At 55.2% G+C, this 21,997-nt stretch overlaps 2 protein-coding genes across 2 annotated transcripts; both read right to left on the minus strand.

Annotated features, from left to right (window-relative positions):
• Positions 1 to 205: 205 nt before the first annotated feature.
• On the minus strand, positions 206 to 20,186 carry Dhrsx (dehydrogenase/reductase X-linked). Its single transcript, XM_048337576.1, has 7 exons — positions 20,092 to 20,186; positions 18,874 to 18,981; positions 7,372 to 7,440; positions 6,972 to 7,073; positions 6,530 to 6,737; positions 1,170 to 1,377; positions 206 to 436 (listed from the first exon to the last, which is right to left on the minus strand). The coding sequence occupies exons 1-7, from the start codon at positions 20,138 to 20,140 to the stop codon at positions 245 to 247; spliced, it is 936 nt and encodes a 311-aa protein (XP_048193533.1). The 5' UTR covers positions 20,141 to 20,186; the 3' UTR covers positions 206 to 244.
• LOC125345388 (proline-rich protein 36-like) lies at positions 8,464 to 10,119 on the minus strand. Its single transcript, XM_048337569.1, has 2 exons — positions 9,197 to 10,119; positions 8,464 to 9,009 (listed from the first exon to the last, which is right to left on the minus strand). Exons 1-2 carry the CDS (start codon positions 10,104 to 10,106, stop codon positions 8,681 to 8,683), a joined length of 1,239 nt encoding a protein of 412 aa, XP_048193526.1. The 5' UTR covers positions 10,107 to 10,119; the 3' UTR covers positions 8,464 to 8,680.
• Positions 20,187 to 21,997: the final 1,811 nt, after the last annotated feature.

The following is a 21,997-nucleotide window of genomic DNA, read 5'->3' on the forward strand; positions in this document are numbered from 1 at the left end:
ATGCCTGGATTCCTACAGACAGGAAGTCCCGCCTCCGCCAACTGATGGGCATGCCGGAATCCCGACAGAGAGGAAGTCCCGCCCCCCCGCCCCACGGGTGACGGGCGCGACCTCGCGTGACCCCGGAGGCCGGACCGACAAGACGGACGGACGGACGGACGGACGGGAGGAAACAATGACTTTAATCACCGGACCCCGGACAGGAAGTGCGGCCCGGAAGTCCCGCCCCCCCCCCCCCCGCGGGTCACGGCGCCAGGGCCTCGGGCAGCCCGGCCAGGCGGCAGCTGGCGTCCCAGAGGCGTCGCTGCAGCGCGGGGTCGTAGGTCAGCGGGTGGGACGCGGCCTCCGCCTCGTCCCGCAGGTAACGCCCGCCCACGCCCTCCAGGGCCGGCGACGCCGCCGCCACCACCGACGTCCACGCGCCCTCGTCCGGGGTCTGCGGGGGGGGGGGGCGGGGTCAGGGGGCCTCACACGGGAAGTCCCGCCCCCCCTCCGGCCGGAAAACCCACCAGACAGGAAGTCCCGCCTCCTGGAGATGACGGGCGTGCCGGAAACCCGGCAGACAGGAAGTCCTGCCTCAGAGTTGGGCATAAATGGATTCCTACAGGAAGTCCCGCCCCCAGGAGATGGGCATGCCCGTAAAACCTCCAGACAGGAAGTCCCACCCACCCGGTGATGGGCATGCCGAAAAATCCTACAGTCAGGAAGTCCCGCCCCACAGGTAGGCATAGACTGGATTCGTACAGGAAGTCCCGCCCCAGGAAGTCCCGCCCCACAGATGGGCATAGACTGGATTCCTACAGGAAGTCCCGCCCCACAGATGGGCATGACCGGATTCCTACAGGAAGTCCCGCCCCCAGGTGACGGGCTCACCTGTGAACCGTCCACCCAGGAAGCCCCGCCTCCCGCCTCCAGGTGATGGGCAGGCCCCAACCCCCCCACAGGAAGTCCCGCCCCCAGGAGATGGGCATGAGTGGATTCCTACAGGAAGTCCCGCCTCCAGGAAATGGGCATGCCCTTAAAAACTCCAGACAGGAAGTCCCTCCTCCCCCCACCAGGTGATGGGCAGGCCCCAACCCCCCCACAGGAAGTCCCGCCCCCAGGAGATTGGCATGCCCGTAACACCTCCACACAGGAAGTCCCACCCCCCCCAGCCCCGCGAGCCCCACCTTGAAGGCCCAGCGTCCCAGCAGCCTCTGGGCCAGGCGCGGCCCCCACCAGACGTGGCGGAAGAGCGCGGTGTCCACCACCCCGGGGTCCACGGCGTTGGCGGTGACGGCGCCGCCCTCGGCCTCCAGCAGCCGCTGCAGCCGGTAGGTGAACAGCACCAGGGCCAGCTTGCTCTGCGCGTAGGCCGCGTGCGCCGAGTACCCCAGCCTGCGGGGGGGGGGGGGGGGGGCGGTGCCGGGGGACACGTCATGGGACGGACAGGAAGTGGGTGCGCTGGGGAACCCATTACGGGACGGACAGGAAGTGGGGGTGCCGGGGAGGAGGTTATGGGACGGACAGGAAGTGGGTGTGCGGGGGAAGAGTTTATGGGACGGACAGGAAGTGGGTGTGACAGGGGACACATTACTGGGTGGACAGGAAGTGGGTGCGCTGGGGAACCCTTTATAGGACGGGCAGGAAGTGGTTGCGCTGGGGAACCCATTGCGGGACGGACAGGAAGTGGTTGCGCTGGGGAACATATTACGGGATGGACAGGAAGTGGGGGGTGCCAATGGAAGAGGTTATGGGACGGACAGGAAGTGGGTGTGCGGGGGAAGAGTTTATGGGATGGACAGGAAGTGTGTGCGCTGGGGAACCCATTACGGGACGGACAGGAAGTGGTTGCGCTGGGGAACATATTACGGGATGGGCAGGAAGTGGGGGGTGCCAGGGAAGAGGTTATGGGACGGACAGGAAGTGGTTGTGTGGAAGAGGTTATGGGATGGACAGGAAGTGGGGCGTGCCGGGGGACGCATTACTGGATGGACAGGAAGTGGGTGCGCTGGGGAACCCATTACTGGACGGACAGAAAGTGGGGGTGCCAGGGAACCCTTTGTAGGGTGGACAGGAAGTGGGTGTGCCAGGGAAGAGGTTATGGGATGGATAGGAAGCGGGAGGTGCCGAGGAACCCAGTTCGGGATGGAGAGGAAGTGGGGGGTGCCTGGGGACGCATTACAGGACGGACAGGAAGTGGGTGCGCTGGGGAACCCATTACAGGATGGACAGGAAGTGGGTGCGCCAGGGAAGTGGTTATGGGATGTACAGGAAGTGTGTGCACTGGGAAACCCTTTGTAGGACAGACAGGAAGTGAGTGCACTGGGGAACCCATTACAGGATGGACAGGAAGTGGGGGGTACCAGAGAACAGACTAGGAGACCCAGAGGAAGTGGGTGCACCGGGGAAGCCATTACGGGATGGACAAGGAGTGCGCTGGGGAAGAGATTATGAGACGGACAGGAAGTAGGTGCACACGGAACACATTGCGGAGCAGACAGGAAGCGGGTGCGCAGGGGAAGCGATCAGGGAACGGACCTGGATGCCAACTGCCAGTAAGTCCCGCCCCCAGGGGGAGGGATGTGCCCAAATTCGTACAAACAGGAAGTCCCACTCCCGGGTCCCTACTGATAGGAAGTTCCGCCCCCTAGGGGATGGGCATGCCTGTGCAACTACAGACAGGAAGTCCCGCCCCCCCCATCCCAGGTGGTGGTGGTGTCTGGAATCCTACAGGCAGGAAGTCCCGCCCCCCAAGATGATGGGCATGCCTGAGTTTCTTCAGACAGGAAGTCCCACCCCTCCCTCCAGATGGAAGTGATTAGGGGACGGACCGGGCATGGGTGCACCCGGGAGCCATTGGGGGACGGACCGGAAGTGGTGTCCAGTGGGACCTCATAAGGGGATGGACAGGAAGTGGGTAACCCGGGACTGTCGGAGGGGACAGATGGGACGTGGGTGGGGCCTGGGCCTCTTCAGGGGACAGGAAGTGGGTGGGGCCTGGGCCTCACCAAGGGACAGGAAGTGGGGGGGCCTAGGCCTCACCAGTAGACAGACAGGAAGTGGGTGGGGCCTGGGCCTTCAGGAGAAAGACAGGAAGTGGGTGGGGCCTGGGCCTCCTCAGGGGACAGACAGGAAGTGGGTGGGGCCTGGGCCTCCTCAGGGGACAGACAGGAAGTGGGTTGGGCCTGGGCCTCATGTGGGGACAGACAGGAAGTGGGTGGGGCCTAGGCCTCACCTGGGGACAGACAGGAAGTGGGTGGGGCCTAGGCCTCATCTGGGGACAGACAGGAAGTGGGTGGGGCCTGGGCCTCATCTGGGGACAGATAGGAAGTGGGTGGGGCGTGGGCCTCCTCAGGGGACAGACAGGAAGTGGGTGGGGCCTGGGCCTCCTCAGGGGACAGACAGGAAGTGGGTGGGGCCTAGGCCTCATCAGAGGACAGACAGGAAGTGGGTGGGGCCTGGGCCTCCTCAGGGGACAGACAGGAAGTGGGTGGGGCCTGGGCCTCCTCAGGGGACAGACAGGAAGTGGGTGGGGCCTAGGCCTCATCAGAGGACAGACAGGAAGTGGGTGGGGCCTGGGCCTCCTCAGGGGACAGACAGGAAGTGGGTGGGGCCTGGGCCTCCTCAGGGGACAGACAGGAAGTGGGTGGGGCTTGGATCTCACCAGGAGACAAACAGGAAGTGGGTGTGGCCTGGGTCTCATCTGGGCACAGGAAGGAAGTGGGTGGGACCAGGGCCTCTTCAGGGGACAGACAGGAAGTGGGTGGGGCCTGGGTCTCACCAGGAGACAGACAGGAAGTGGGTGGGGCATGGGCCTCACCAGGAGACAGGAAGTGGGTGGGGCCTGGGTCTCATCTGGAGACAGACAGGAAGTGGGTGGGGCCTGGGTCTCACCAGGAGACAGACAGGAAGTGGGTGGGGCATGGGCCTCACCAGGAGACAGGAAGTGGGTGGGGCCTGGGTCTCATCTGGAGACAGACAGGAAGTGGGTGGGGCCTGGGTCTCACCAGGAGACAGACAGGAAGTGGGTGGGGCATGGGCCTCACCAGGAGACAGGAAGTGGGTGGGGCCTGGGTCTCATCTGGAGACAGACAGGAAGTGGGTGGGGCCTGGGCCTCACCAAGGGACAGGAAGTGGGGGGGGCCTAGGCCTCACCAGTAGACAGACAGGAAGTGGGTGGGGCCTGGGCCTTATCAGGAGAAAGACAGGAAGTGGGTGGGGCCTGGGTCTCATCAAGTCACAGACAGGAAGTGGGTGGGGCCTGGGCCTCATCAAGAGACAGACAGGAAGTGGGTGGGGCCTGGCCCTTATCAGAGGACAGACAGGAAGTGGGTGGGGCCTGGGCGTCACCAGGAGACAGACAGGAAGTGGGTGGGGCCTGGACCTCACCTGGACAGACAGGAAGTGGGTGGGGCCTGGGCCTCATCTGGGGACAGACAGGAAGTGGGTGGGGCCTGGGCCTCCTCAGGGGACAGACAGGAAGTGGGTGGGGCCTGGCCCTCATCAGAGGACAGACAGGAAGTGGGTTGGACCTGGGTCTCATCTGGGGACAGACAGGAAGTGGGTGGGGCCTGGGTCTCACCAGGAGACAGACAGGAAGTGAGTGGGGCCTGGGTCTCATCAGAGGACAGACAGGAAGTGGGAGGGGCCTCGGTCTCATCAAGTCACAGACAGGAAGTGTGTGGGGCCTGGGTCTCATCAGAGGACAGACAGGAAGTGGGTGGGGACTGGGCCTCATCTGGGGACAGACAGGAAGTGGGTGGGGCCTCGGTCTCATCAAGTCACAGACAGGAAGTGGGTGGGGCCTGGGGCTCATCAGAGGACAGACAGGAAGTGGGTGGGGCCTGGGCCTCATCAGAGGACAGACAGGAAGTGGGAGGGGCCTGGGCCTCATCAGGGGACAGACAGGAAATGGGTGGGGCCTAGGCCTCCTTGGAGGACAGACAGGAAGTGGGTGGGGCCTGTGCCTCACCAGGAGACAGACAGGAAGTGGGTGGGGCCTGGGCCTTACCAGGAGACAGGAAGTGGGTGGGGCCTGGGTCTCATCAGAGGACAGACAGGAAGTGGGAGGGGCCTGGGCCTCATCAGGGGACAGACAGGAAGTGGGTGGGGCCTCGGTCTCATCAAGTCACAGACAGGAAGTGGGTGGGGCCTGGGGCTCATCAGAGGACAGACAGGAAGTGGGTGGGGCCTGGGCCTCATCAGGAGACAGACAGGAAGTGGGTGGGGCCTGGGTCTCATCAGAGGACAGACAGGAAGTGGGAGGGGCCTGGGCCTCATCAGGGGACAGACAGGAAATGGGTGGGGCCTAGGCCTCCTTGGAGGACAGACAGGAAGTGGGTGGGGCCTGTGCCTCACCAGGAGACAGACAGGAAGTGGGTGGGGCCTGGGCCTTACCAGGAGACAGGAAGTGGGTGGGACCTGGGTCTCATCTGGAGACAGAAAGTGGGTGGGTCCTGGGCCTCATCAGGGGACAGACAGGAAGTGGGAGGGGCCTGGGCCTCATCAGGGGACAGACAGGAAGTGGGTGGGGCCTGGGCCTCATCAGGGGACAGACAGGAAGTGGGTGGGGCCTGGGCCTCATCAGGAGACAGACAGGAAGTGGGTGGGGCCTAGGCCTCATCAGGGGACAGACAGGAAGTGGGTGGGGCCTGGGCGTCATCAAGTCACAGACAGGAAGTGGATGGGCCTGGGCCTCATCTGGAGACAGAAAGGAAGTGGGTGGGGCCTGGGCGTCATCAAGTCACAGACAGGAAGTGGATGGGCCTGGGCCTCATCTGGAGACAGAAAGGAAGTGGGTGGGGCCAGGGCCTCATCAGGGGACAGACAGGAGGTGGGTGGGGCCTGTGCCTCACCAGGAGACAGGAAGTGGGTGGGGCCTGGGCCTCATCTGGGGACAGATAGGAAGTGGGTGGGGCCTGGGCCTCATCAGGGGCCAGACAGGAAGTGGGAGGGGCCTGGGCCTCATCAGGGGACAGACAGGAAGTGGGTGGGACCTGGGTCTCATCAAAGGACAGACAGGAAGTGGGTTGCCAGGACCTCCAAGGGGCGGGACCTAAACCGGAAGTGGATGGATCCGCACCAAAAGTGGTCGTGTGCCCTCAAGGGGCGGGGCCTAAACCGGAAGTGCCTCAAACCGCACCGGAAGTGGGTTGCCAAGTCTCCCGGGGGCGGGGCTTAAACCGGAAGTGGCCGGATCCGCACAGTAAGTGGGCCCCTAGGCCTCCTAGGGGGGCGGGGGACTTAAACGGGAAGTGGCCGGATCCGCACCGGAAGTGGGTCCGGAGGCCCCCCAGGGGCGGGATTTGGACCGGAAGTGGGTCCGGAGGCCCCCCAGGGGGCGGGATTTGGACCAGAAGTGGGTCCGGAGGCCCCCCAGGGGCGGGATTTGGACCGGAAGTGGGTCCGGAGGCCCCCCAGGGGGCGGGATTTGGACCGGAAGTGGGTCCCGAGGCCCCCCAGGGGGCGGGATTTGGACCGGAAGTTGGTCCCGAGGCCCTCCAGGGGGCGGGATTTGGACCGGAAGCGTCCGCGTCGCGGCACTCACCGGCCCTGCAGGTCGTCCAGGCGCACGTAGCCCAGGCGGTGGGTGGCGGAGGCCACGGTGACCACGCGCGCCGCCCGGCCCGGCCTCCCCGACGCCCGCAGGGGCCCCAGCAGCAGCCGCGTCAGCAGGAAGTGGCCCAGGTAGTTGAGGCCGAAGTGCTCCTCCAGCCCGTCGGGGGTCGTCCTGCGGGGCACCATCATCACCCCGGCTGCGGGGGGGGGGCCGGGGGTGCTGGACTGAGTCCTCCCGGGGGTGCTGGGTGCTGAGTCCCCCGGGTGCTGAGTCCCCTGGGTGCTGGGTGCTTAGTACTCCCGGGATGGTGAGTCCTCCCGGGTGCTGGGTGCTTAGTACTCCCGGGTGCTGGGTGCTTAGTACTCCCGGGTGCTGGGTGCCGGGTCCCCCCGGGCGGGGTCAGGGGTCGGGAGAAGGTTCCGGAACTGACCGTTGTTGACCAGGACGTCCAGCCGCGTCCCCCGGGCCCGGAAGTCGCGCGCGAACCGCCGCACGGAATGCTGGGAGGCGAGGTCCAGGTACAGGAACTCCACTGGGGGGGGGGGCGGGGTCGAGGTCGGGGGTCACGCGGGGGTACTGAGCACCCAGCACCCGGAAGGACTCAGCACCCAGCACCCCGGGGGTCTCGGGGGGGGAGAAACTGAGGAACGGGGGGAAACCGAGTCACGGGGGGGAAACCGAGTCGCGGGGGGGAAACCGAGTCGCGGGGGGGAAACCGAGTCGCGGGGGGGAAACCGAGTCGCAGGGGGGAAACCGAGTCACGGGGGGGAAACCGAGTCGCGGGGGGGAAACCGAGTCACGGGGGGGAAACCGAGTCGCGGGCGGCTCACCCTGGTCGTTCAGCGTCTGCTCCCGGAGGGCCTGGGCGGCCGCCTCCCCCCGGGCCGCGTCGTTTCCGGCTGTGGGGGGGCGGGGAGGGCGGGTGGGGGGCGGGACAGGAAGCGGGAGGGGAAGAGAGAGACGACAGGAAGTGAAACGCGGGAAGCGGGTGGGCGGGACACAACGGGGAGGGACGTGCGGGGAGGGGGCGGGACAGGAAGGGGAGGGGGACAGAGTGACAGGAAGTGAGGCCCAGGGAGGCGGGACAGGACGTGGAGGGGAACAGAATGACAGGAAGTGACACAGAGAGAGGCGAAACAGGAAGTGGGAGGGAATGCAACCCAGGGAGGCGGGACAGGAAGGGGAAGGGAACAGAATGACAGGAAGTGAGACCCAGGGAGGCGGGACAGGAAGGGGAAGGGAACAGAATGACAGGAAGTGAGACCCAGGGAGGCGGGACAGGAAGGGGAAGGGCATATGACAGGAAGGCGGGACAGGAAGTGGATGGAAATGAAACACAGGGAGGCGGTACAGGAAGTGGAGGGGAATAGAATGACAGGAAGGTGGGACAGGAAGTGGAAGAGAACAGAATGACAGGAAGTGAGACCCAGGGAGGCGGGACAGGAAGTGGAAGAGGACAGAATAACAGGAAGTGAGACTCAGGGAGGCGGGACAGGAAGTGGAGAGAAATAAAAGACAGGAAATGAAATACAGGGAGGCGGGACAGGAAGTGGAAGGGAATTGAATGACAGGAAGCGACACACAGCCCGGCGAGACAGGAAGTGGTAGGGAAGACAATGACAGGAGGGTGGGGCAGGAAGTGGATCGGAATGAAATGACAGGAAGTGAAATACAGGAAGGTGGGACAGGAAGTTGAAGGGAATTTAGTACAGGAAGGCGGGACAGGAAGTGGAAGAGAACAGAATGACAGGAAGTGAGACCTAGGGAGGTGGGACAGGAAGTGGAGGGGAATGAGACCCGGGGAGGCGGGACAGGAAGTGGAGGGGGATTGAATGACAGGAAGTGAGACCCAGGGAGGTGGGACAGGAAGTGGAGGGGAATGAGACCCAGGAAGGCGGGACAGGAAGTGGAGGGGGATTGAATGACAGGAAGTGAGACCCAGGGGGGTGGGACAGGAAGTGGAGGGGAATGAGACCTGGGGAGGCGGGACAGGAAGTGGAAGGGAATAGAATGACAGGAAGGCGGGACAGGAAGTGGAGGGGAACGAGACCCGGGGAGGCGGGACAGGAAGTGGAAGGGAATAGAATGACAGGAAGGCGGGACAGGAAGTGGAGGGGAATGAGACCCGGGGGAGGCGGGTCAGGAAGTGGAGGGGAACGAGACCCGGGGAGGCGGGACAGGAAGTGGAAGGGAATAGAATGACAGAAAGGATGAACAGGAAGTGGAGGGGAATGAAACCCAGGGAGGTGGGACAGGAAGTGGAGGGGGATTGAATGACAGGAAGTGAGACCCAGGGAGGCAGGACAGGAAGTGGAGGGGGATTGAATGACAGGAAGTGAGACCCAGGGAGGTGGGACAGGTTGTGGAGGGGAATGAGACCCAGGAAGGCGGGACAGGAAGTGGAGCGGGATTGAATGACAGGAAGTGAGACCCAGGGGGGTGGGACAGGAAGTGGAGGGGAATGAGACCTGGGGAGGCGGGACAGGAAGTGGAAGGGAATAGAATGACAGGAAGGCGGGACAGGAAGTGGAGGGGAATGAGACCCGGGGGAGGCGGGACAGGAAGTGGAGGGGAACGAGACCGGGGAGGCGGGACAGGAAGTGGAAGGGAATAGAATGACAGGAAGGCGGGACAGGAAGTGGAGGGGAATGAGACCCGGGGAGGCGGGACAGGAAGTGGAAGGGAGTAGAATGACAGAAAGGCGGGACAGGAAGTGGAGGGGAATGAAACCCAGGGAGGCGGGACAGGAAGTGGAGGGGGATTGAATGACAGGAAGTGAGACCCAGGGAGGCGGGACAGGAAGTTGAAGGGAATGACACCCAGGGAGGCGGGACAGGAAGTGGAGGGGGATTGAATGACAGGAAGTGAGACCCAGGGAGGCGGGACAGGAAGTGGAGGGGAATGAGACCTGGGGAGGCGGGACAGGAAGTGGAAGGGAATAGAATGACAGGAAGGCGGGACAGGAAGTGGAGGGGAACGAGACCCGGGGAGGCGGGACAGGAAGTAGAAGGGAATAGAATGACAGAAAGGCGGGACAGGAAGTGGAGGGGAATGAAACCCAGGGAGGCGGGACAGGAAGTGGAGGGGGATTGAATGACAGGAAGTGAGACCCAGGGAGGCGGGACAGGAAGTTGAAGGGAATGACACCCAGGGAGGCGGGACAGGAAGTGGAGGGGGATTGAATGACAGGAAGTGAGACCCAGGGAGGCGGGACAGGAAGTGGAGGGGAATGAGACCTGGGGAGGCGGGACAGGAAGTGGAAGGGAATAGAATGACAGGAAGGCGGGACAGGAAGTGGAGGGGAACGAGACCCGGGGAGGCGGGACAGGAAGTAGAAGGGAATAGAATGACAGAAAGGCGGGACAGGAAGTGGAGGGGAATGAAACCCAGGGAGGCGGGACAGGAAGTGGAGGGGGATTGAATGACAGGAAGTGAGACCCAGGGAGGCGGGACAGGAAGTTGAAGGGAGTAGAAAGACAGGAAGGCGGGACAGGAAGTGGAGGTGGAATGAGACCCAGGAAGGCGGGACAGGAAGTGGAGGGGAATGAAGTAGAATAAAACACATAGAATAAAGATAACAAAAAAATAACAAACATAAATAAAATAAATATGAATAAAATGAGATAAATGGAAATAAAATAAATATAAATAAATGAGATCAATAGAAACAAAATAAATATAAATAAAACGAATGGAAATAAAATAAATATAAATAAAATGAGATAAAATAAATATAAATAAAACGAGATAAATGGAAATGAAATAAATAGAAATAAAACAAGACAAATAGAAATACAACAAGTAGGAATAAAATAAGAGAAATATAAATATAAATGAGGTAAATATAAATAAAATGAATGTAAATAAAATGAATATAAATAAAATGAAATTAAATAAATATAAATAAAATGAGATAAATGGAAATAAAATAAACAGAAATAAAACGAGATAAACGGAAATAAAGTAAATAGAAACGAAATGAGATCAATAGGAATAAAATAAATAGGAATAAAACAAGATGAACATAAAGAATCAAAGAAATAAAAACTAGAGAATAAAATAAAATAAAGGATAAAACAAAAAATAAAGAAATAAAAATAAATAAAGCGAAATAAACGTAAATAAACGTAAATAAGATAAACGCAAATGAATATAAACGAAATAGAAGACACGAAAGAATAAGACAGACATAAATGAAATAAATATAAATAAACACACGCAAAATAAGTATAAATAAAAAGAAATAAGATAAACAGGGATAAAACAAATAGGGATAAAATGAGATAAATATAAATAAAATGAGATAAATACAAATAAAATGAGATAAAACAAATAGGAATAAAACAAATAGGGATAAAATGAGATAAATATAAATAAAATGAGATAAATGGAAATAAAATGAGTAGAAATAAAATGAACAGAAATAAAATAAATATAAATGGGATAAACATAAAAAAGTAAATATGAATAAAATGAGATAAATATAAATAAAATGAATATAAATAAAATGAGACAAAACAAATAGGAATAAAACAAATAGGGATAAAATGAGATAAATGGAAATAAAATAAATAGGAATAAAATGAGATGAATATAAATAAAATGAGATAAATATAAATAAAATGAGATAAATAAAATGAGATTAAAATAAATAGGAATAAAACAAATAGGGAAAAAATGAGATAAATGGAAATAAAATAAATAGGAATAAAATAATATGAATATAAATAAAATGAGATAAATATAAATAAAATGAATATAAATAAAATGAGATAAAACAAATAGGAATAAAACAAATAGAGATAAAATGAGATAAATATAAATAAAATGAGTAGAAATAAAATGAATGGAAATAAAATAAATACAAATGAGATAAATATAAAAAAATAAATATAAATAAAATGAAATAAATATAAGTAAGATGAACATAAATAAAATAAGTAGAAGTAAAATAAATAGGGATAAGATGAGATAAATATAAATAAAATGAGATAAATGGAAATAAAATAAATAGGGATAAAATGAGATGAATATAAATAAAATGAGATAAATATAAATAAAATGAATATAAATAAAATGAGATAAAATAAATAGGAATAAAACAAATAGGGATAAAATGAGATAAATGCAAATGAAATAAGAAATACGGGTAGAATAAGAGGAGCATAAAGAGAATAAAATGTAAATAAAACAAAGTTAGGGAAAATGAGGTGAATATAAATACAATAAATAGAAACAAAATGGAATAAAAATGAATGAGATGTAAATAAGAGGAACATAAATGAAATAAACATAAATAAAGTAAACATAAAGTGAAATAAACAAAAAGAAAACATAAATAAAATAAACAAATAAAATAAAACATAAATGAAATAAAATAAGTATAAATAAAGATAAATATGAGCAGAATGAAATATAAATAAAATATATAAATGAAATAAACACAAATAAAATAAACATAAATAAAATAAACATAAAATAAAACATAAACGAAATAAAATAAGCATAAATAAAGATAAATATGAGCAGAATAAAATATAAATAAAATACATAAATGAAATAAACATAAAATAAACATAAATGAAATAAACATAAATAAAGTAAACAAATAAAATAAACATAAATAAAGAAACATAAATAAAATAAAACATAAATGAAATAAAATAAGTATAAATAAAGATAAATATGAGCAGAATAAAATATAAATAAAATAAGAAATGAAATAAACATAAATAAAATAAATAAAATAAAAAATAAATGAAATAAAATAAGCATAAATAAAGATAAATATGAGCAGAATAAAATATAAATAAAATAAGAAATGAAATGAACGTAAATAAAATAAACATAAATAAAATAAACAAATAAAATAAAACATAAATGAAATAAAATAAGCATAAATAAAGATAAATATGAGCAGAATGAAATATAAATAAAATACATAAATGAAATAAACATAAATGAAATAAACATAAATAAAATAAACAAATAAATTAAAACATAAATGAAATAAAATAAGCATAAATAAAGATAAATATGAGCAGAATAAGATATGGAAATAAGTATAAATAAAAATAAAATATGAATAAAATGAGAATCGACAACATGAATACAAGTAAAATGAAAAATAAATGTAAATAAAATGACATGTAGGCGAAATACACAGGAATAAAATGAGACAAATCGGTGAAATAAGACATAACAAACGCCAGCAAAGTGAAACAAAGAGGAATAAAACAAAACAGGAGTCAAGTAAAATAAGCGTAGGTGAAATAAATATAGGTAAATATGAATATACGTGGAATAAAATAAGCATAAATGGAATAAGGTGAATGTAAATAAATGTGAACTTAAATGGAATAGAGATTAATAAGATAAGCCAAATGTAAATATAAATGAAATAAATGTAAATGAACGTAAATAAAATAAACGGAAGTAAAGTGAAATAACATAACATAAATATAAATAAAATAAATATAAATAACATAACATAAATATAAATAAAATAGATATAAATAAAATGAGATAAATGGAAACAAAATAAACAGAAATAAAATGAGATAAATGGAAATAAAATGAAATAACTGTAAATAAGATAGAAATAAAATAAAATATAAATATAATGAATATAAATAAAATAGAGCAAATGTAAGTAAAATAAAATGAACATAAATAAAATAAATACAAATAAAATGAGATAAATGGAAATAAAATGAAAATAACTATGAATAAAATAAGATTCACATAAGTAAAATAAGATAAACGTGAATAAAATAAGAGAAATGTAAATATAAATGAAATAAATGTAAATGAAAATAAATAAGATAAACGTAAACATAAATGAAATAAAATAAATATAAATAAAATGAATGTAAAATAAATAAAATAAGATAAATATAAATATAATAAATAGAAAGAAAATGAGATAAATATAAATAAAATAAATGGAAATAAAATGAGATAAATGTAAAAAAATGAAATAACTAAATAAAATAAGATTCACATAAATAAAATAAGATAAACGTGAATAAAATAAGGGAAATGTAAATATAAATGAAATAAATATAAATGAACATAAATAAGATAAACGTAAATACAAATGAAATAGAATAAAGTAAATATAAATAAAACGGATATAAAATAAATATAAATGAAATAAGATAAATATACATAAAATAAATAGAAAGGAAATGAGATAAATGGAAATAAAATAAACGGAAATAAAATGAGATAAATGGAAATAAAATAAGAGAAATATAAATAAAATAAATATAAATAAAATGAGTGTAAATAAAATAGAATAATATAAGCAAAATAAAATAAATATAAATAAAATGAGATAAATGGAAATAAAATAAGAGAAATATAAATAAAATAAATATAAATGAACATAAATAAGATAAATGTAAGTAAAATATAAATAAAATAAATAAAATGAGTGTAAATAAAATAGAATAAATATAAGTAAAATAAAATAAATATAAATAAAGTGAATATAAATAAAATGAGATAAATGGAAATGAAATGAAATAACCATCAATACAATAAGATAAACGTGAACTCAATAAGAGAAATGTAAACATAAGTGAAATAAATGTAAATAAACCTAAGATAAACGTAAATAAAATAAAATAGAAATAAAATGGATATAAATAAGATAGAGTAAATAGATAAAATAATAAATATAAATAAAATAGAGTAAACGTAAATAAAATAAAAATAAATAAAATAGAATAAATAAAATGAACATAAAATAAATATAAATAAAATAAAATAGAGTAAACGTAAATAAAATAAAATAAGTATAAATAAAATAGAAATAAAATAAAATAGAAATAAAATGAATATAAATAGAGTAAACGTAAATAAAATAAAATAAATACAAATAAAATAGAATAAATCTAAATAAAATAAATGGAAATAAGATGAAATAACCATCAATACAATAAGATAAACGTGAATTAAATAAGATAAATGGAAATAAAATAAGAGAATAAATATAAATGGAATAAATACAAACGAACGTAAATAAAATAAACGTAAATATAAAGGAAGTGGACGTGAATGACAGGCAAGGGAAGGAAAGGGAGACGGACAGGCCCCGCCCCCTCCCACCGGGCATGCTCAGTAGACACCGGGGAGAACCGAGCATGCTCAGTAGACACCGGGGAGAACCGAGCATGCTCAGTACACACCGGAGAGAACCGAGCATGCTCAGTAGACGCCGGGGAGACCCGAGCATGCTCAGTAGACACGGGGAGAACCGAGCATGCTCAGTAGACGCCGGGGAGAACCGAGCATGCTCAGTAGACACCGGGGAGAACCGAGCATGCTCAGTAGACGCCGGGGGGAACCCAGCATGCTCTGTAGACACGGGGAGAACCGAGCATGCTCAGTAGACGCCGGGGAGAACCGAGCATGCTCAGTAGACACCGGGGAGAACCGGGCATGCTCAGTAGACGCCGGGGAGAACCGAGCATGCTCAGTAGACACCGGGGAGAACCGAGCATGCTCAGTAGACACGGGGAGAACCGAGCATGCTCAGTAGACACCGGGGAGAACCGAGCATGCTCAGTAGACACCGCGGAGAACCGAGCATGCTCAGTAGACACGGGGAGAACCGAGCATGCTCAGTAGACACCGGGGAGAACCGAGCATGCTCTGTAGACACGGGGAGAACCGAGCATGCTCAGTAGACGCCGGGGAGAACCGAGCATGCTCAGTAGACACCGGGGAGAACCGGGCATGCTCAGTAGACGCCGGGGAGAACCGAGCATGCTCAGTAGACGCCGGGGGGAACCCAGCATGCTCTGTAGACACGGGGAGAACCGAGCATGCTCAGTAGACGCCGGGGAGAACCGAGCATGCTCAGTAGACACCGGGGAGAACCGGGCATGCTCAGTAGACGCCGGGGAGAACCGAGCATGCTCAGTAGACACCGGGGAGATCCGAGCATGCTCAGTAGACGCCGGGGAGAACCGAGCATGCTCAGTAGACACCGCGGAGAACCGAGCATGCTCAGTAGACACGGGGAGAACCGAGCATGCTCAGTAGACGCCGGGGAGAACCGAGCATGCTCAGTAGACACCGGGGAGAACCGAGCATGCTCAGTAGACACCGGGGAGAACCGAGCATGCTCAGAAGACAGGACGGCCACACACATGCTCAGTAGACGCCGGGGAGACCCGAGCATGCTCAGTAGACACCGGGGAGAACCGAGCATGCTCAGTACACACCGGGGAGAACCGAGCATGCTCAGTAGACACCGGGGAGAACCGAGCATGCTCAGTAGACACGGGGAGAACCGAGCATGCTCAGTAGACGCCGGGGAGAACCGAGCATGCTCAGTAGACACGGGGAGAACCGAGCATGCTCAGTAGACGCCGGGGAGAACCGAGCATGCTCAGTAGACACCGGGGAGAACCGAGCATGCTCAGTAGACACCGGGGAGAACCGAGCATGCTCAGTAGACACCGGGGAGAACCGAGCATGCTCAGTAGACACCGGGGAGAACCGAGCATGCTCAGTAGACACCGGGGAGAACCGAGCATGCTCAGTAGACGCCGGGGAGAACCGAGCATGCTCAGTAGACACCGGGGGGAACCGAGCATGCTCAGTAGACACGGGGAGAACCGAGCATGCTCAGTAGACACCGGGGAGAACCGAGCATGCTCAGTAGACACCGGGGAGATCCGAGCATGCTCAGTACACACCGGGGAGACCCGAGCATGCTCAGTAGACGCCGGGGAGAACCGAGCATGCTCAGTAGACACCGGGGAGAACCGAGCATGCTCAGTAGACACCGGGGAGAACCGAGCATGCTCAGTAGACACCGGGGAGAACCGAGCATGCTCAGTAGACACCGGGGAGATCCGAGCATGCTCAGTAGACACCGGGGAGAACCGAGCATGCTCAGTAGACACCGGGGAGAACCGAGCATGCTCAGTAGACGCCGGGGAGAACCGAGCATGCTCAGTAGACACCGGGGGGAACCGAGCATGCTCAGTAGACACCGGGGAGAACCGAGCATGCTCAGTAGACAGGACGGCCACACACATGCTCAGTAGACGCCGGGGAGAACCGAGCATGCTCAGTAGACACCGGGGAGAACCGAGCATGCTCAGTAGACGCCGGGGAGAACCGAGCATGCTCAGTAGACACCGGGGAGAACCGAGCATGCTCAGTAGACGCCGGGGAGAACCGAGCATGCTCAGTAGACACCGGGGGGAACCGAGCATGCTCAGTAGACACCGGGGAGAACCGAGCATGCTCAGTAGACACCGGGGAGAACCGAGCATGCTCAGTAGACGCCGGGGAGAACCGAGCATGCTCAGTAGACACCGGGGAGAACCGAGCATGCTCAGTAGACGCCGGGGAGATCCGAGCATGCTCAGTAGACGCCGGGGAGAACCGAGCATGCTCAGTAGACACCGGGGAGATCCGAGCATGCTCAGTAGACACCGGGGAGAACCGAGCATGCTCAGTAGACACGGGGAGAACCGAGCATGCTCAGTAGACACGGGGAGAACCGAGCATGCTCAGTAGACACCGGGGAGAACCGAGCATGCTCAGTAGACACCGGGGAGAACCGAGCATGCTCAGTAGACGCCGGGGAGAACCGAGCATGCTCAGAAGACAGGACAGCCACGCACATGCTCAGTAGACACGTCGCCTCGCGCATGCTCAGTAGACACCGGGGAGAACCGAGCATGCTCAGTACACACCGGGGAGAACCGAGCATGCTCAGTAGACACCGGGGAGATCCGAGCATGCTCAGTAGACACCGGGGAGATCCGAGCATGCTCAGTAGACAGGACGGCCTTGCACATGCTCAGTAGACGCCGGGGGGAACCGAGCATGCTCAGTAGACACCGGGGAGATCCGAGCATGCTCAGTAGACGCCGGGGAGAACCGAGCATGCTCAGTACACACCGGGGAGATCCGAGCATGCTCAGTAGACAGGACGGCCTTGCACATGCTCAGTAGACGCCGGGGAGAACCGAGCATGCTCAGTAGACGCCGGGGAGAACCGAGCATGCTCAGTAGACACCGGGGAGAACCGAGCATGCTCAGTAGACGCCGGGGAGATCCGAGCATGCTCAGTAGACACCGGGGAGATCCGAGCATGCTCAGTACACACCGGGGAGAACCGAGCGTGCTCAGTAGACGCCGGGGAGATCCGAGCATGCTCAGTAGACGCCGGGGAGAACCGAGCATGCTCAGTAGACACGGGGAGAACCGAGCATGCTCAGTAGACACCGGGGAGAACCGAGCATGCTCAGTAGACACCGGGGAGAACCGAGCATGCTCAGTAGACGCCGGGGAGATCCGAGCATGCTCAGTAGATAGGACGGCCTCGCACAAGCTCAGTAGACGCCTGGGAGATTGGAGCGTGCTCAGTAGACACCGGGGAGATCCGAGCATGCTCAGTAGATAGGACGGCCTCGCACAAGCTCAGTAGACGCCTGGGAGATTGGAGCATGCTCAGTAGACACCGGGGAGATCCGAGCATGCTCAGTAGATAGGACGGCCTCGCACAAGCTCAGTAGACGCCTGGGAGATTGGAGCATGCTCAGTAGACACCGGGGAGATCCGAGCATGCTCAGAAGACAGGACGGCCTCGCACATGCTCAGTAGACACCGGGGAGACCCGCGCCTGCTCAGTCGACACCAGGGCCTCGCGCATGCGCGGTGGGGACAGGGTCAGCACACCGGAAGTCCCCTTTCCCAGGCGCGGGATGACCCATAAGCACCCAGGACACGCTCAGTGCGTCATGCCGTCACCTCCCCAGCATGCCCCGGGCCCGGCTCCTGACTCCGCCCACCTGCCCAACGCGCATGCGCGGGGAGTCGGGGGAGCCAGGAAACCGGAAGTCGCCCTTCCCCAGGCCCGGGAGCCCCCCACGCACCCAGGGCACCCACAGTGCGTCACGCCATCACCTCCCCCAGCATGCACCAGGGCCACCTCCTGACTCCGCACAACTGCCCAACGCGCATGCGCGAGGGGCGTGGCCAGCAGACCGGAAGTCACCCTTCCCCAGGCCCGGGAGCCCCCCACGCATCCAGGGCACCTGCAGTGCGTCATGCCGTCACGTCCCCCAGCATGCCTCGGGCCCGGCTCCTGACTCCGCCCACCCCCCCAGGGAGCATGCGCGAGGGGGCGGGGCCAGGAAACCGGAAGTCGCCCTTCCCCAGGCCCGGGAGCCCCCCACACACCCAGGGCACCCACAGTGCGTCATGCCGTCACCTCCCCCAGCATGCCCCGGCCCGGCTCTTGACTCCGCCCACATTCCCAACGCGCATGCGCGAGGGGGCGGGGCCCCGGGACTCACCGAGCAGGACGCGCATGCGCAGGCGCGCGAGCTGGCGGGCGGTGGCCAGGCCGATGCCCTCGGTGCCGCCGGTGACCAGGGCGACGCGGCCGGGCTGGGGGGGCAGCGCTGCGGGGGGGGGGGGGGGCGGGACAGGAACCGGAAACGGAAAGACAGTCACGGTGAGTGACACTCTCACGAACGAGTCGGGGACGCGAGTTCGAATCCCGGCCGGAAGGGGGAAGGAAAGGAAACCGGAAGTCACCGAGAGGGCGGTGAGCGAGGCCCCGCCCACCGCCGGACTCCCATGGCAACGGAGGAGGGGGAAACCGGAAGTGCCTGGGAACGCGGTGATGCTGTCCCGCCCTCTGCCCGGGACCCATGGCAACAGGGAGGAGGAAACCGGAAGTCCCACTGGGCAACCAGTTCTAGGCCCCGCCCACCTCCCGGGTCCCATGGCAACAGGGAGGGGGAAACCGGAAGTCCCACTGAGCAATCAGTTCTAGGCCCGCCCACTTCCCGGGTCCCATGGCAACAGAGAAGGGGAAACCGGAATAACCTGGGAACAAGATGAGGCAGGCCCCGCCCACCTCCCGGGTCCCATGGCAACAATAGCTGGAAACCGGAAGTCCCACTGAGCAACTGGCCTAAGCCCCGCCCACCCCCGGGGTCCCGTGGCAACGAGGGAGGGGGAAACCGGAAGTGACTGCAAAGGCGGGATGCAGGCCCCGCCCGCCGCCCGGTTCCCATGGCAACAGCGAGGGAAAACCCGGAAGTGCCACTGAGTACCTGGCCCAGGACCCGCCCACCTACCAGTTCCCATGGCAACAGGGAGGGGAAAACCGGAAGTGTCAGGGAACGCGGAGACCGGGGCCCCGCGCCCTGCGTGGCTCCCGTAGCCACGGAAAAGGAAAACCGGAAGTGCCCGCGGGCGCGCGGACCGAGGCCCCAGAGCCCGCCCGGCTCCCATGGCAACAAAACACGGAAACCGGAAGTCCCCGTCAGCGCTCCGACGCTGGTCCCGCCCTCTCCGCGGCTCCCACGGCAACGCGAGGGGGAAACCGGAAGTCCCAGCCGGCGCCGGGCCGCCCGCCCCCCGCGGCGCCCATGGCAACGCGGGGAACCGGAAGTCCCGCCTCCGCCGCCCGTCCCCGTGCCCCGCCGCGCGCCAAGGTCGCGACCCCGCCGCGCTGCCCCCCGTCCCGCCGACCCCGCGCCGACCCCACGCCGACCCCCGACCTGGCTCCCGGAAGCCGCCGCGGCAGCGGCGCAGCAGCTGTGACGCCATCACCGCGAGCCCGAGGAGGTAGACGCGCAGCGCCGCCGCCCAGCCGCGCAGCCACGCGGCCGCCATCGCCGCGCCGGGCCACGCCCCCCGCTCCCGGCGGCCTCCGCGGCCGGGCCACGCCCCCCGCCGCCATCTTGGCGCGGAGCACGGCCCCCCGGGCCTCCGCATTGGCTCCTCGCCGCCTGGCCACGCCCCCATGCCGTTGCCATGGCGCTCTGCCGCCTGGCCACGCCCCCGGCCGCCATCTTGGCGCTGAGCACGGTCTCCCGGGCCTCCGCATTGGCTCCTCGCCGCCTGGCCACGCCCCCGGCCGCCATCTTGGCGCGGAGCACGGCCCCCCGGGCCTCCGCATTGGCTCCTCGCCGCCTGGCCACGCCCCCAGGCCGTTGCCATGGCTCCTCGCCGCCTGGCCACGCCCCCGGCCGCCATCTTGGCGCGGAGCACGGCCCCCCGGGCCTCCGCATTGGCTCCTCGCCGCCTGGCCACGCCCCCAGGCCGTTGCCATGGCGCTCTGCCGCCTGGCCACGCCCCCGGCCGCCATCTTGGCGCGGAGCACGGCCCCCCGGGCCTCCGCATTGGCTCCTCGCCGCCTGGCCACGCCCCCAGGCCGTTGCCATGGCGCTCTGCCGCCTGGCCACGCCCCCGGCCGCCATCTTGGCGCGGAGCACGGCTCCCCGGGCCCCCGCATTGGCTCCTCGCCGCCTGGCCACGCCCCCGGCCGCCATCTTGGCGCGTGGCACCGCCCCTGGGCCTCCGCATTCGCTCCTCGCCGCCTGGCCACGCCCCCAGCTCGTTGCCATGGCGCTCTGCCTCGTAGCCACGCCCCCAGCCGCCTTCTTGAGGCGGAGAGCGCCTTCCCCGGGCCTCCGCATTGGCTCCTCGCCGCCTGGCCACGCCCCCAGCCCGTTGCCAGGGCGCCCTGCCGCGTAGCCACGCCCCTAGGCCGTTGACACGTCGCTCAGCAGCCCGGCCACGCCCCTGAGGGCTCCGCATTGGCTCCTCGCCGCCTGGCCACGCCCCCCAGGCCGCCGTCACGTCGCTTCTCCCCGTAGCCACGCCCACCAGGCGGTTGCCATGGCGCCCCGCTGCTTAGCCACGCCCCCCGGACTCCCTAGGCCTCTCGTGCGGCGCTCCGCGGCTTGGCCTCGCCCCCCAGGCCTCCGCATTGGCTCTCGGACGCTTGGCCACGCCCCCCAGCCCGCCACCAGGACGTTCGTCCCCGTAGCCACGCCCCTAGCGTGGCCACGCCTCCCCAGGCTCTGGCCACGCCCCCTAGGCTGAGGCCCAGGCCCCGGATGTGAGGCTCAGGCCCAGACCCTGAGTCCGAGGCCCTGAGTTCGAGGCCTGAGTTCAACGCCTGAGTTCGAGGCCCTGAGTTCGAGGCCTGAGTTCGAGGCCCTGAGTTCGAGGCCCTGAGTCCCAGGCCCTGAGTCCGAGGCCCAGGCCCTGAGTTCGAGGCCCTGAGTCCGAGGCCCAGGATCTGAGTTCGAGGCCCTGAGTTCGAGGCCTGAGTTCGAGGCCTGAGTTCGAGGCCCTGAGTCCGAGGCCTGAGTTCGAGGCCCAGGCCCTGAGTTTGAGGCCTGAGTTCGAGGCCCAGGCCCTGAGTTTGAGGCCTGAGTTTGAGGCCTGAGTTCGAGGCCTGAGTTCGAGGCCCAGGCCCTGAGTCCGAGGCCCTGAGTTCGAGGCCCTGAGTTCGAGGCCTGAGTTCGAGGCCCTGAGTCCGAGGCCCTGAGTCCGAGGCCCTGAGTTTGAGGCCTGAGTTCGAGGCCTGAGTTCGAGGCCTGAGTTCGAGGCCCAGGCTCTGAGTTCGAGGCCCAGGCTCTGAGTTCGAGGCCCAGGCCCTGAGTTCGAGGCCTG

Source organism: Perognathus longimembris, unplaced genomic scaffold (assembly GCF_023159225.1).
Source record: "Perognathus longimembris pacificus isolate PPM17 unplaced genomic scaffold, ASM2315922v1 HiC_scaffold_56, whole genome shotgun sequence".
NCBI classification, from domain to species: Eukaryota; Metazoa; Chordata; class Mammalia; order Rodentia; family Heteromyidae; genus Perognathus; species Perognathus longimembris.